Source organism: Herpailurus yagouaroundi, unplaced genomic scaffold, assembly GCF_014898765.1.
Source record: "Herpailurus yagouaroundi ecotype Mexico unplaced genomic scaffold, PumYag 140, whole genome shotgun sequence".
Taxonomy (NCBI): Eukaryota; Metazoa; Chordata; class Mammalia; order Carnivora; family Felidae; genus Herpailurus; species Herpailurus yagouaroundi.
Genome location: NW_024412395.1, coordinates 3,204,216 through 3,216,602, shown reverse-complemented (window position 1 = coordinate 3,216,602; position 12,387 = coordinate 3,204,216). Strand labels below are relative to the sequence as shown.

General features: G+C 57.0%; 1 protein-coding gene across 1 annotated transcript in view; it reads left to right on the top strand.

Moving 5' to 3' along the window:
- MYO7B (myosin VIIB) overlaps positions 1–12,387 on the top strand; it is an 84,936-nt gene that overhangs the window by 66,279 nt on the left and 6,270 nt on the right. The window contains exons 27-37 of the mRNA XM_040474742.1: positions 1,203–1,322; positions 2,360–2,533; positions 3,137–3,364; positions 4,643–4,810; positions 7,962–8,079; positions 8,175–8,301; positions 9,305–9,471; positions 10,378–10,559; positions 11,389–11,519; positions 11,794–11,951; positions 12,145–12,298. Of these exons, the coding sequence (XP_040330676.1) occupies positions 1,203–1,322; positions 2,360–2,533; positions 3,137–3,364; positions 4,643–4,810; positions 7,962–8,079; positions 8,175–8,301; positions 9,305–9,471; positions 10,378–10,559; positions 11,389–11,519; positions 11,794–11,951; positions 12,145–12,298 (1,727 nt within the window). The remainder of the gene's footprint in view (positions 1–1,202; positions 1,323–2,359; positions 2,534–3,136; positions 3,365–4,642; positions 4,811–7,961; positions 8,080–8,174; positions 8,302–9,304; positions 9,472–10,377; positions 10,560–11,388; positions 11,520–11,793; positions 11,952–12,144; positions 12,299–12,387) is intronic.

Below are 12,387 nucleotides of genomic sequence, written 5' to 3'. Positions count from 1 at the left end.
TCCCAGCCCCTGGCCGATTCTCTTGCTCCTGCAGGCCAGCGTGGGCAGCAGTGCCTTCTAGGCCTCAGTTTCCCCATCTGTAAAAGAGGACCCTCGACCTGGTTCCTTCCAGCCCTCCTTCAGGGTCTACAGGCCACTCCACTGGGCTCAGGAACCGGGACGGCTCTTCTGAGGAGACAGTGAGGTGGTAGAAGAAACGTGCATTGAAAAGACGAAGATGTTCCGGGAGTGGGCGCCAGCTGGGGACCGGCTGCAGCGTTCTCCCTCTAGTCCTTAGAACTAAACGTGGAGCTGGGGGTTGACAGGTGCTCCCAGGTGTCAGAAGCCCCAGACCTCACTATTTAATATCCTTTTTGGTTCTGATTATAAAAGTAATATGCAGGAAATGCAGAAAGTCTAAAAAGAAAAGTCCTCTCCGCATCCAGAGGTAACTTCCGTCGATTCTGGCCACTGTAACATACAGCGTCGTACTTGTGATCACACAAGATCACACAGGCATCCCGTCGGGGACAGCAGGAGGTGTGTGCACTGGGCCGCTCCTGACACCAGCAGACTCCTCCAGTCTTTTTGTGAGACAAAACGATTTCCAACGCGTTTTATCAAACGTGTTTTAAGTAACGACCCTCCTGCATTTTTCGCTTATCTCCGTTAGAGTCTTCTCAGGGTGTGAACTTTTCCCAGATGCCAACTTTAATGCCATGTATCTAGAGCCATCCCAGAGAGTATTTAACATGCTGATGGATATTTAGGGCCCATCTTCCAATTTCTCATCACCATACGCACCAATTAAAACATAGATATAAAGATCGGTTTGAATTACTGGGTCAAAAAGGATGTGCATTTTTATACCATGCACTATTTAAAACATTGACAAAGCGGTCCTCAGAAATGTACCCGTTTACATTCCCTCTCATGGTGTGTGAGAGTACCCAAACAGACCTTTGCCAACACTGAAGATTATTTTTTTTCCTGATTTATTGAGGTATAATTGACATATAACCTTGTTTAAATTTAAGGCATACAATATAGTGATTTTATGTAGGAATATGTTGCAAAATTATTACCACAATAAGGGCAGTGAACACGTTCGTCACCTCACTTAGCTCCAATTGGGGTTATGAGTTTTGGAACCTGTGTGGGTAGGAGGTGGAACTGGCCTCTGTCCTAAATGTCTTCCTCTCCTTCCCTTCCTCGCCCACCAGTATCTGCTGAACTTCATTGGTAAAGGGCCGGCTGGCTACGGGCCCTTCTGTGCAGAGCGCCTGAGACGCACCTATGCCAACGGGGTGCGCACAGAGCCCCCCGCCTGGCTGGAGCTACAGGTAGGGGGCAGCAGGGGCGGGAGACCATCTGTGGGGGTGGTGCCAGCCCCCGTGGTTCCTCCAGCACCTGCCAGCAGGAAGTGTGTCCTCTGGGCCTCTCCATCTCTCATGGTACCTTCTGTGCCTGTGGTCCCTATGCATCACGCCTGGGCTCGGCCTCCCCAGGCATGGCCCAGGCTTCAAAAGTGCCCTCCCCACATCTTTAGGGACCTACTAGCTCAAGGAAAAAGTAACTTTTAGCCTTATGGTGTGAATGACTGCTAATTGGGCAAAATATTGCCCCTCCCAAGGGCATTTGCATTTTATTAGAAGACAGTGATCATTCCAAGGTGGGCATCCTTGGTGGCATTGCTATTTGTGTCATCTGTGAGTTTTTGCAGTGTCCTCGGGAAGAGTCATGGAGACACAGGCAGGGTTCAGGGGGCCCATGGGTCCTGGAAGGCACTCACTCCCTGGGCCCTGTGGTACCCTATACCAGGGGTCACCTCCTGCCCCACCCTGCGACACAAGTCCAGGGCCCGCCTCTTCTCCCTCATCTACCTGCTCGGTGCCTGGGCCCTGGAGTTGCACATGAACTTGGAGCAGCTGTGTGGATGTGGTCATACCGTGTTGTGCACAGAGAGGAACAGTGGCTTCCACGGACCCAAAATGTCTCAAAGTTCAGGACTTTGAGATTTCCAAGAGCTTTTCTGACCTTCTGTGATTCTGAGCCACTTAACCTCACCAAAGCTCAGGGTTCTCATGTTAAAATGGGACCTTCTGCCTGCAGGCTGCACTCCATAGACCACTGAGGAAGACTTGGAGAAGCACACAAACTGGTGGACACACCGGACAACACTGCCCTTGCCCTGGCCGGGTCCATCAGTTCGGCAGCGAGCAACTGCTGGCCAGAACTTTAACTCTGTGCCGAGCCGGCTGGGGCTGCAGCAGGCCTGGTGCTCAGGAGCCCACAGGGATGGGCCAACAGGGGCTTGGGGACAGGAGGGATGGTGAGTTGGTCTCCAGGACCGAGGGCCTGAGTCTTCATCTGTCCCCAGGCGGTCAAGTCCAAGAAGCACATCCCAATCCACGTCATCTTGGTGACTGGGGAGAGCCTGATTGTCATGGTCGACTCTGCCTCGACGTCTCGGGAAGTCTGCCTGCACATTGCCCACAGGCAAGGCCTCAGTGACCACATGGGCTTTTCTCTCCAGGTTGCCGTGTACAACAAGGTACTGCCAGCTGTCCCGACCATCCCCCACCTCCCTCATACACCCAGGCCAGCTCAAGCCCTCACACCATGTCACCCTGGCCACTCCTGCCCCTACCAGATGCCAAACACACACACACACACACACACACACACACACACATTTTGTAGGTCCCCTGCCACACCTGAGCAGCCCACATGTAGACCAGGCACTCACACATCCTACTCCAGCCCCCCTTGTACCAGAGAGCCAGACTCCTGTGCCCAAGAATTGGAGGGTCACATCAACACAGTCCTACCTGAACCTCATATCATCTCCCGGCCAGAGTCTCTCACACCCATGCCCACAGCCTCTGACTCAGACACACTCAGGCCGACCAACCAATCCAACCAACCAGCCCTAGCACGCCAGCCTTGGGCATCAATCCCTGCCTGCTTTGGGAGGGGGCCGGTAGGGAGGCGTGTTTCAGAGTGACAGGCAGGCCATGCCCCCATGTGGAAAAACCCCTCAGGCTCTCAGAGGACCAGCTGAGCACACCCTTCCACCCACATGTCCTGAGGGTGTCCCCACGAGGCCTGGCACACAGCAGTTGCTAACCCCCACTACCCCTAATTCTGGCCTCAGTTCTGGTCCCTGGGCAGCGGGCGCGACCACGTGATGGATGCGGTGGCCCAGTGTGAGCAGCTGGCCCGGGAGAGGGGCGAGAACGAGCGCCAGTCACCCTGGCGCATCTACTTCCGGAAGGAGTTCTTCACCCCCTGGCATAACTCCCAGGAGGACTCCATCAGTACCCAGCTCATTTACCGCCAAATCCTGCACGGGGTTTGGTCTGGCGAGTACAGCTTCGAGAAGGTGAGGGGACACCATAGGTACCAGGGCCCCATGATGGAACCATCAGACAGCCTAGAGAAGCACCATATTCCAGGGCAGGCCTGGGCTGTGGCCTGCAAGGAGGACCCTGTGGAAGAGTATGTGGGGATATGGAGAAGCATGAGGCAGACGCCAGGAACAGGCTCTCGGAGTGCAAGTCCCCGGGCCCCTCTGTGGGGTGTGCAGCTGTCCCCTCCCAGCCCGGCCCCCATTTCCTCCTCCCTTGGACCACAGGTTTGCTCAGGCCTCTGAGCTCCTTTGCCCCAGCAGCAGGCAGGGGAGGCCTCCCATTGGCGTCAGGCCCGCCTGGCTTCACCACAGTGGCTATTTGTGGGGCAGCAGGAAGGCGGCCTTACTGCCCTAGTGCTCAAGATCGAGGCCCACCTCTGCCTCATCCTGACAGTGGGACCTTGGAATATTATGTCACCTCTGAGGCTCAGGCCCTCTGGAAAGTGCAGAGAGGAGCGAGGGCTCTTTGTATGGTTGCAGGAACCCAGGGAGGGGAGTCGTGTGACCTTCCTGTGCCTGAGTCAGGAGGACCCTGCTCTGAGGCCTGCAGCAACAATGGAGGCCTGCCTGCAATGGAGCAGTGGGCAAGAAGAGGCAGGGACAGGACAGAAAGGCCCCAGAGATCCTGGCAGTTGGGTGGCTCTGCAAGGTTTGGTCTCCCGGAGAGAACAGGGCTGCCCGGTTCCCGTAGAGCCCTGGGGACAGGGGACCCTGCCCAGTGCTGGGCCATGCTGGTGCCTTATATGGGATCCTGCCCAAATGAATCCTTGCAGACACCCCAGGGAGGCCACTGGTGACAAGTGAGCACTGGCTAAGACAGGGTAGAGGCCTTGCCCACATTCACCCTACTCAGACAGCAATGTTAGGGCTCCCCATGTTAGGGTCCCCCCTCCCCAAGCCTCAGGGCTCCCTCCCCCCACACTTACTGTCTACCTGAGGGTTGGGAGAGTGGCATGGGAGAGGGAGGGTCACCCCTTGTTCTCAGGCAGAGGGCCTGCAGGGCTCAGGCCAAGGCTGCTGGGAAGTTACAGCTGCCAGCAGGACAGCGGCCTACTGGCGCCCAGTTGGCACACCGGGGTTCCAGTGTGTTGGGGAAGGGATAGGTCCCGCCCAACACAGGTAACAGGATGGGGCGCTCACATTCCTGGTTCTCACCTGGATGTTTGCGGCGAGAGCTGGGGCACGGCGGGGGCATCCTGCAGGAGGCCATGCCTCCCCACTTGCAGCCACGTTTTCTCCCGGCCGGTGCAGGAGGAAGAGTTGCTGCAGCTGCTGGCCCGGCACTGCTACGTGCGGCTCGGCGCCTCACTGCGGAGCGAGGCCGTCCAGGAGCTGCTGCCCAGCTGCGTCCCCTCCAGGCTGTACAAGACCAAGCCACCGGAGAAGTGGGCCAGCCTCGTCACCGCCGCCCACTCCAAGGTCAGCCTCCGCGGAGCCTGGGCACACGGGCGGGCGGCCTCCTTCGGAGCCAAGGGGGGTGCGGCGTGTAAAGGGTTGGAGGCCCCCGCAGGACAGCGGGAGACCTTGACTCCCAGTGAGCTGGCTGCGTTTCTCGAGGGCGGAGTCATCCTCTCGAGTCCGGCTCCCAATCACAGACCCACACCACTGGCCCTGCTCCCTTCCAGATGGCGTCTCAGGGGCGTCGGGGAAGCTCCCGCCCACGCTCCTGTCCACTGCAGCCTCCACCTCTGGCACAGGTGGGCGTCCGCAGCTGCCAAGCGCACGCTGCGCCCGCGCCCTGGGTGCAGGCCCTGCACGGCGGGGAGGGCTGCGTCTTCTACCCCCGCCCTTCGGCCTGCTCCATGTGGATGGGGCTCCTCCTGGGGGCTCACGCCTCCAACTCCCCCACAACACACAGGATCACCCACACCGGTGCGGGTTTCCGCGGCTCCCTGAACATCACCCCACGAGGGGACAGCAAAGACACACCATCTGATTCACAGTCCTCCTGCTGTCCCCTCTCTCCAACACCAACAGGGACAGCGCTTCCCAAACCTGCCCCCCATCAAAGCCTCCTTCCTTCCAGGGTGCCGGGCTGGGCAGCGTGGCCTGAGGACACCACTCGCTGTCGCTGTCGCTGAGCTGCAGGAGAGCTATGCATGGATGGGGGGGGGGGGGGAGGAACTGCCCTTTGGTTAATTTCTGCGTCCACCTCAATTATCCCTGTGGCACTATAGACCAAGAAAGGGCAGGACAGGGAACAGGGAAGAAGGCAGCACAATGCCTGCTTCTTAGGGGCTGACAGCCCAGCGGCAGGGACATGAGCCCCAGGTGGGTTCAGGCAGCAGGGGCCCTTCAAGTTCAGAGAAGGGTGGTGAGCATGGCCAAGCCACATAATCTCGGCAGGAAAGGGGGGCGGGTCCCCCAAGTGGGCCCATGGACAAGGGTCCTGTGCACTTGTGGTTTGGGAAGTGCAGCTTGCCCTGTCCTGCTCTTTAGGGATTCACGGTGCATAGCTATTTATGAAAGGCTCTGACAAGTCCTGCCTTAGAGAAGCCTGATAGTTTTACTGACATTTCCCAGACATATTTGACCACAGAACCTAAAGGTTTAGCATCTTTTGGAAACAGTTATTGGTGATAGGAATTTGGGGAAGCAAAGCCCACTTGGTGGTTTTTGGTGTTTCCCAGCTTGAGTGAATGGGTTTGCAGGAGAGAGGTCATGGGCTTTTAGTGCTCATATGAGGGAAGGACCAGAGGCTTACATGAACCCAAATGAACATGAGTAAGAAGTGGCTTTGTAGTTTAGGAAGGGAGAGTTGGGGTGAGGATAAAGAATTAGGAAATGTTACCCAACCACTTTTTTCCAAAGTGAACATACTGACTTTTTTCGTTACACCACTTAAAACATGTATGTTACCAAATGCATTAAAAAATACAGACGTGTACAAACAGAAAAGTGAAATCACCAATAATTTATCAATGAGATCATCACTCTTAGCGTTGTGGGATAGATTCTTCCAGACTATATTCATGGGTACACCACTGAGAAATGAATATGATTAGAGAGAAGTAATACACCTTTAAAAGAATAAACATAGGCTTATATGGCAACTGCTTCTTCACTTAGCCACATAGCAAGGGGCCATATTTCCATGTCTCAAAATACTAATCTTCATACTCTTTTCCCTTTTTTTCTCTTTTCCTTCATGTTCATTTTTAATGGCTGCATAGTACTAAAGTAATGCATTATAATTTACTGATTCCTGTTGATGAATTTTAAGGTCATTCCCCATTTTTCATTATTATTTTTTTTTACAGAAGTCACTTTTTTTAAGTTTATTTATTTTGAGAGAGAGAGAGAGAGCACATGCACATGCGAGTGGGGGAGGAGAGAGAGAGAGAGAGAGAGAGAGAGAGAGAATCTGAAGCAGACTCTGTGCTGTCAGCATGGTCTGACGCAGGGCTCAATCCCATGAACTATGAGATCATGACCTGAGTGGAAATCAAGAGTTGGATGCTTAATCTACTGAGTCACCCAGGCTTCCCCCCTCCAACCACTTTTTATTTTTAATAATGAACCACTTTGTAGTTTTATATACTTGATGGTATATAAACTTTTATATACTTGATGGTTATTCGCCAGGATAAGTTCTCGGCAGGGGATCTCAGAGGGTGTGAACATTCTAAGGTGCTTGATACTGTGGCATGTTGCCAGATCACCCTTCAGATATGAGGCTTGGATTTACATTCCACAATCCAGGGTATGAATGGTACCCAACCAATTTTTAAACTAGCAACAAGAGAAATAACATTTTATTCGACCAATAGTAAAAAGAAAGTTCAGCTGGACACTGTAGCCAGCTACCGACACAGAGCGTGGAGACAGGAAGAGGAGAGGGAAAGGGTGGAGAAGAAGTTGAGAAAGAGGGAGGGAGGAACGTGGACTGGGGGCAAGTTGACACGATCTCTGAGAGGTGGCTCCCAGATAGGCAGCAGAGCTCTAGGGAGAGGTCCCAAGGGCACGGAGACACACGCCAAGACAGGCCTCCCGCACGAAGTGAGACACAGGCCCATCAGGCACATGTTGGCGGGAGCAGGCCCACCTCAGCCTTCCATGCCTGACCTATGGCCCTCTGGCGCCCTGATGCCCAAGAGGGGCAAGCCTTTTTCCATTCTCAAAACCACCTGTGAAATGGGGCACCTGGGTGGCTCAGTGGGTTAAGCAACCGACCTTGGCTCAGGTCATGATCTTGCAGTTTGTGAGTTCAAGCCCCACATCAGGCTCTATGCTGACAGCTCAGAGCCTGGAGCCTACTTCAGATTCTGTGTCTCCCCCTCTTTCTACCCCTGCCCTGCTCATGCTCTGTGTCTCTCTCTCAATAATAAACATTAAAAAAAAATTTTTTTTTTAAAAACACCCTTGAAAGGTCCTCTGCCAGGGCGGATGAAGTAGGGCTGTGCCCGCCTCCCCAGCAGCCTTCACCGGCACTGGCCTTTCTTAGAGGCTTCACAGAACAATCCAGCAAATGAGCACCATGACACCGGGCCCCTGATTCAATAAGGGGAAGCCGGGGTTGCGTGAGTAAGAGATAAGTGACGGAGGTGACCCATTGTGTCTGCCCCTGCAGGCGCAGTACACCCAGAAGCAAGCAAAGCCGCTGGCCGTGCAGGAGCAGGTGGTGGAGGCCGCCCGCCTGCAGTGGCCGCTGCTCTTCTCCAGGCTCTTTGAGCTCACCACACTGTCTGGTAAGGGGGCTTGTTGGAGGGGAAGGGAGTGCAGGCAGAGCCCCTCCACCCCCTGGGGCAAGCCTAAGCTTCACAACCCTGTCCTCCCTGGCCAGGCCCCCGACTGCCCAAGACTCAGCTGATCTTGGCTGTCAACTGGAAGGGGATGTACTTCATGGACAAGAAGGAGAAGATGCTCCTAGAACTCTCTTTCCCAGAGGTCATGAGTCTGATCACCAACAGGTGGGTGTCCCAAGGGAAGATGCCCCAAATCTCTTTCCTCACAACCTTAGTTGGTCCTTGGGGGCTCCGGGAGAGACAGGGAGAGAGGGAGGCACATGTCCCTGGGTGCCCGGCTAGAGCACAGGGGTGACGATGGACATGTGCAGCGTGGTGGCCACTGGACTCGGGACCCCACCCTGTCCTGCTGCTGGGCCAGTACTGCCCGCTAAGTACTGCATCTGCGAGTGAGGCATTGTTCTCTCAGGCTTCTCTTGAAACCCAGATCCACCTGGAAGGGGGCACAGAAGCTTGTAGCCTTTTGGGTGTGCATTCACTTACAGGCTGTCCCTTCTCATGGGCGAGAACTGGTCACACGGAAGGTGCGGCCCATCCGAGAGGGGAAGTGAAGGCCAGGGGCTGGGTGTGTGGCAGGGTGGCCTTGCAGGCCAGGCTGGGCCTTGGACCCCCCCACCCCCATGGCTCTGCATGGCTCTCATCTTCTGAGAATACCCCCAGCCCTTTGGGAAGGCCTGCCTGTGCCCCGCCAGGGCCCCTTGGTTAAAGCATACCCCAGTGTGCCGTGACCATCATTATTGTTACCCGTGTGCGGGGCGCGCAGTGGCCACCACTTACTCAGGCTGACCGTGCGGGCCACCCGTCCCCACGACATCACCCACTCTGCAGATGAATAAAGACATGGGAGGCTGAGTAGCTGGCCCAAGCTCACCAAGACTCGTGCCCCATTTCAACTCCAATGTTCTTTGCCATGTCCCTGTGGTGGCCCTATGCACCAACCACCTCACTGCCCACTCAGAGCCGAGCCCAGAGGCTCGCTGCCTTTGAAGCCTAAAGGACCCTGAGCTCTAGGTGGCGTTTGCCCACTGCACGCAGTGGTCCCTCGGCTCAGACCTTGGTTCTGGCCAAGTCATCTGTAACGAGGCGGGGGGGCCTCTGAGGCAGCTGGGGGCTGGAGTGGGAAGGGTGGAAGAGGCCAGCAGTCATGTCGTACCCTTTGTCCCCTCAGGGAGGCCCAGGGTGGGCAGAGGCTGTTACTGTCCACACTGCACCAAGAGGAGTACGAATTCATGTCCCCCAGCAGTGTGGCCATCGCTGAGCTGGTGGCCCTGTTCCTGGAGGGCTTGAAGGAGAGGTCCGTGTTCGCCATGGCCCTGCAGGACAGGAAGGCCACAGGTGCCCAGCCAGGCGGGAGCAGGGTGTGGTGAGGGGGCCAATGCTGTGGTCAGGGGGAAGGTGGCTGGCTCATCCCCATGTCTCAGCGGCCATACAGCAGGGCTCCGGGAGGGACCCGAGCAGAGAGAGAGAGACAGAGGGCTACAAAGCACGGTCGGGGACAGCTTTGGGCAAAGCCCTCCCTTGTACAAAATGAGGGGCTTAAGGAAGTGGTCTCAAACCCCCCCAGAGGGGAAGCTAGTTGAGGACTGGACACTGTAGGAAGCTCAGGAAAGGGTCCATGTCCTCCACCCTGCAAAGAACGGCCCAGCCACCAGTCTGACCTTTCAACACCCCACAGCCACGCTGTTATCCCACTTACAGACCAAACCAGAGGCTCGGATAAGGGAAGCAACTTGTCCAGGGTCATAGCTCAGGGGTGGGGGACCGAGCCCTAGCAGTCTAGTTGTTAGCCCACCTTTCCTGCAAGCCAGCACTCCAGCAAGAGCAGAGCACTCCTGGGAGTTGGGAGGGAGTACGGAGGCTCCCTCGGATGGAGAGGAAGGGGCTGTGCATCCGGGTCTTACAGCAGGAAAAAGTGCCCAGAAACATTATCCCTTTTGCCCATTCTATCCCCACAACTGCCCAAGAGGGAGGGATTATTATGTCCTCCCAGAGGAGGACACAGGCTCAGGGGGCGTCACGGCACTCAGAGCCGGTCCCCCGAGGCTAGGGCCGCAGCTGAGCTCCCTAGCCCCTGCCTGCCCGGGCCTGGGAATCTGGCCAACTGCTCAGCCTCACAGTGGCTTTGGGCCCACCGCTCTGCCAAAGGAGACAACCCCTACAATGCCAACCCCGTCTCTGGCCTCTGTATAGCCCTTGGTAAGTGGTGGCTTTTCTGCCCCCATGTGTGACCTGGGATTGCAGAGGACGCCACCATCCTGCCCTTCAAGAAAGGGGACCTGCTGATCCTGACAAAGAAGCAGGGGCTGTTGGCCTCTGAGAACTGGACCCTGGGCCAGAACGACAGGACGGGCAAGACGGGGCTGGTGCCCACGGCCTGTCTCTATGCCATCCCAACGGTCACCAAGCCCTCGGCACAGCTGCTGGTAACTCACACGCCCATCCTTCCTCAGCCCGGGACCCTGTGGGCACATGGGGAGTTGACCTGGTTGCTAGCCCTTACCCCACCTTGCAGAGAGCCAGGAGGGTCACCTGGGCCTCTGGTCTGCTCTGCCAGCCCTGTCATCCCTCTGCAGTGCCCATGAAGCTGGCATGGTGCTTGGCACTTCATAGATGCTCTCATGACAATGCATCCTGGGAACAAACCCATTCCCCCAACCCCCACCAGCCTGGCTTAAACCTGACCCACCCAAGGGGGCCCAGGTCTCCCTACTGCCAGGTACCACCCACCCCAGCCCCCAAAACCAGCCCCAGCATTCGCACACTGAGTGCCAGCTGTGTGCCCCGTGCACTGCAGCACTGAACACGAGAGCGACTCCGCCCTCAAGGAGCCTTTTAGCAAACTGTTAGCTGACGGCAAGTATGCAAAGTAACTCCAAGAAGCAGCACTGGCTGTCCTAGGAGCGAATAATAGGGTAGGGGCTCACCTGTCCAGGAAGGCATCCCTGAGGAAATGACATTTGTGCTGTGGCCTGAAGCGCTCAAGGAACCAGGCAGGCAGGGCCAGGGTGAGAGGCGCCCCTGACAGGTGCTCTGGGGAAGGGGAGCAGGGTGGGTCTGAGAAGCCCTCCCAAGGGAAAGGAACAGGCCTGGAGACATTGAGTCACTGGTCGTGGGTCACACAGCAGGTGACACAGGAGGGGTAGGCCCAGGCCTGTACATCCCTGTGGTCAGCCCCTCCCATGGCACTGGAGCAACCGGGCCTGTGGGAAGGGCCTCGTGGGCAGTGGAACCCACAGACCTGTGCCTCCACAGAGCTTGCTGGCCATGTCACCAGAGAAGCGGAAGCTGGCAGCCCAGGAGGGGAGGTCCCCAGAGCCACTACCTGAAGAGCAGTCCAAGGAGAAGCCACACACCCTGGAGGAATTCTCCTACGAGTTTTTTAGGTGCTCACTCAGGCCTCCACCAGGCCCCTTCAGCCCCTCTGTGCTCCCTGGGGGTTACAGGGAGGCCATGGAAGCAGGTTCAGTGTCCACCTGGCCTCCCTGGGAAAAGAGGGGACTCTGTGAGCCTCCCACAGCCACCCTGGGAGGGCAGGGAGCATGAGTCTAAGTCTGTCCCCCAGTAGTGCACACACAGTACGCAGGTGGGGAGAGGAGGGAGAAGCTTGGGCAGACAGGGCTTGAGAAGGGCCCTCACATCAGCCTCTATTCCTGACAGGGACCCAGAGAAGGAGACAGTCAGCAGGGCCATGCTCCCCCTGGCCCGGACCCGGGGCCACCTGTGGGACCACTCGTCTGAGCCACTGCGGCAGCCTCTGCTCAAGCGCGTCTATGCCAACACTGAGCTTCGGGACCCTGCCTGTCAGATCTTCATCGATATCCTTCCCCAGCCAGCCTGTCCCAGCTCTGGGCCAACCCCACAGCCACCCTGGGAAGGGCACAGGCCCCACTAAGCACAGGGCAGAGGCAACATGCAGCTCACGTGGCCTGTCGAGGGTCAGAGTGGGACCAGGGCCAGGGTCAGAGGTAACAGGCAGCCATGATGGCACGTCCTCCTTGACAGCCACACCCATCCTCCGGTACATGGGGGATTACCCTTCTCGCCAGGCCTGGACGCCCGTGGATCTCACCAACCAGATCTTCTCGCTGGCCCTCCAGGAGTCAGCCCTGCAGGATGAGGTCTACTGCCAGATCCTGAAGCAGCTGACACACAACACCAGGAGGTCTGCTGGGGACGGGCTGGGGCCAGAGGGCCCCGGGCTCCATGCCCAGACCCCCTCAGTCTTTGCCCTAATCCCCAGAGGCTGCCCAT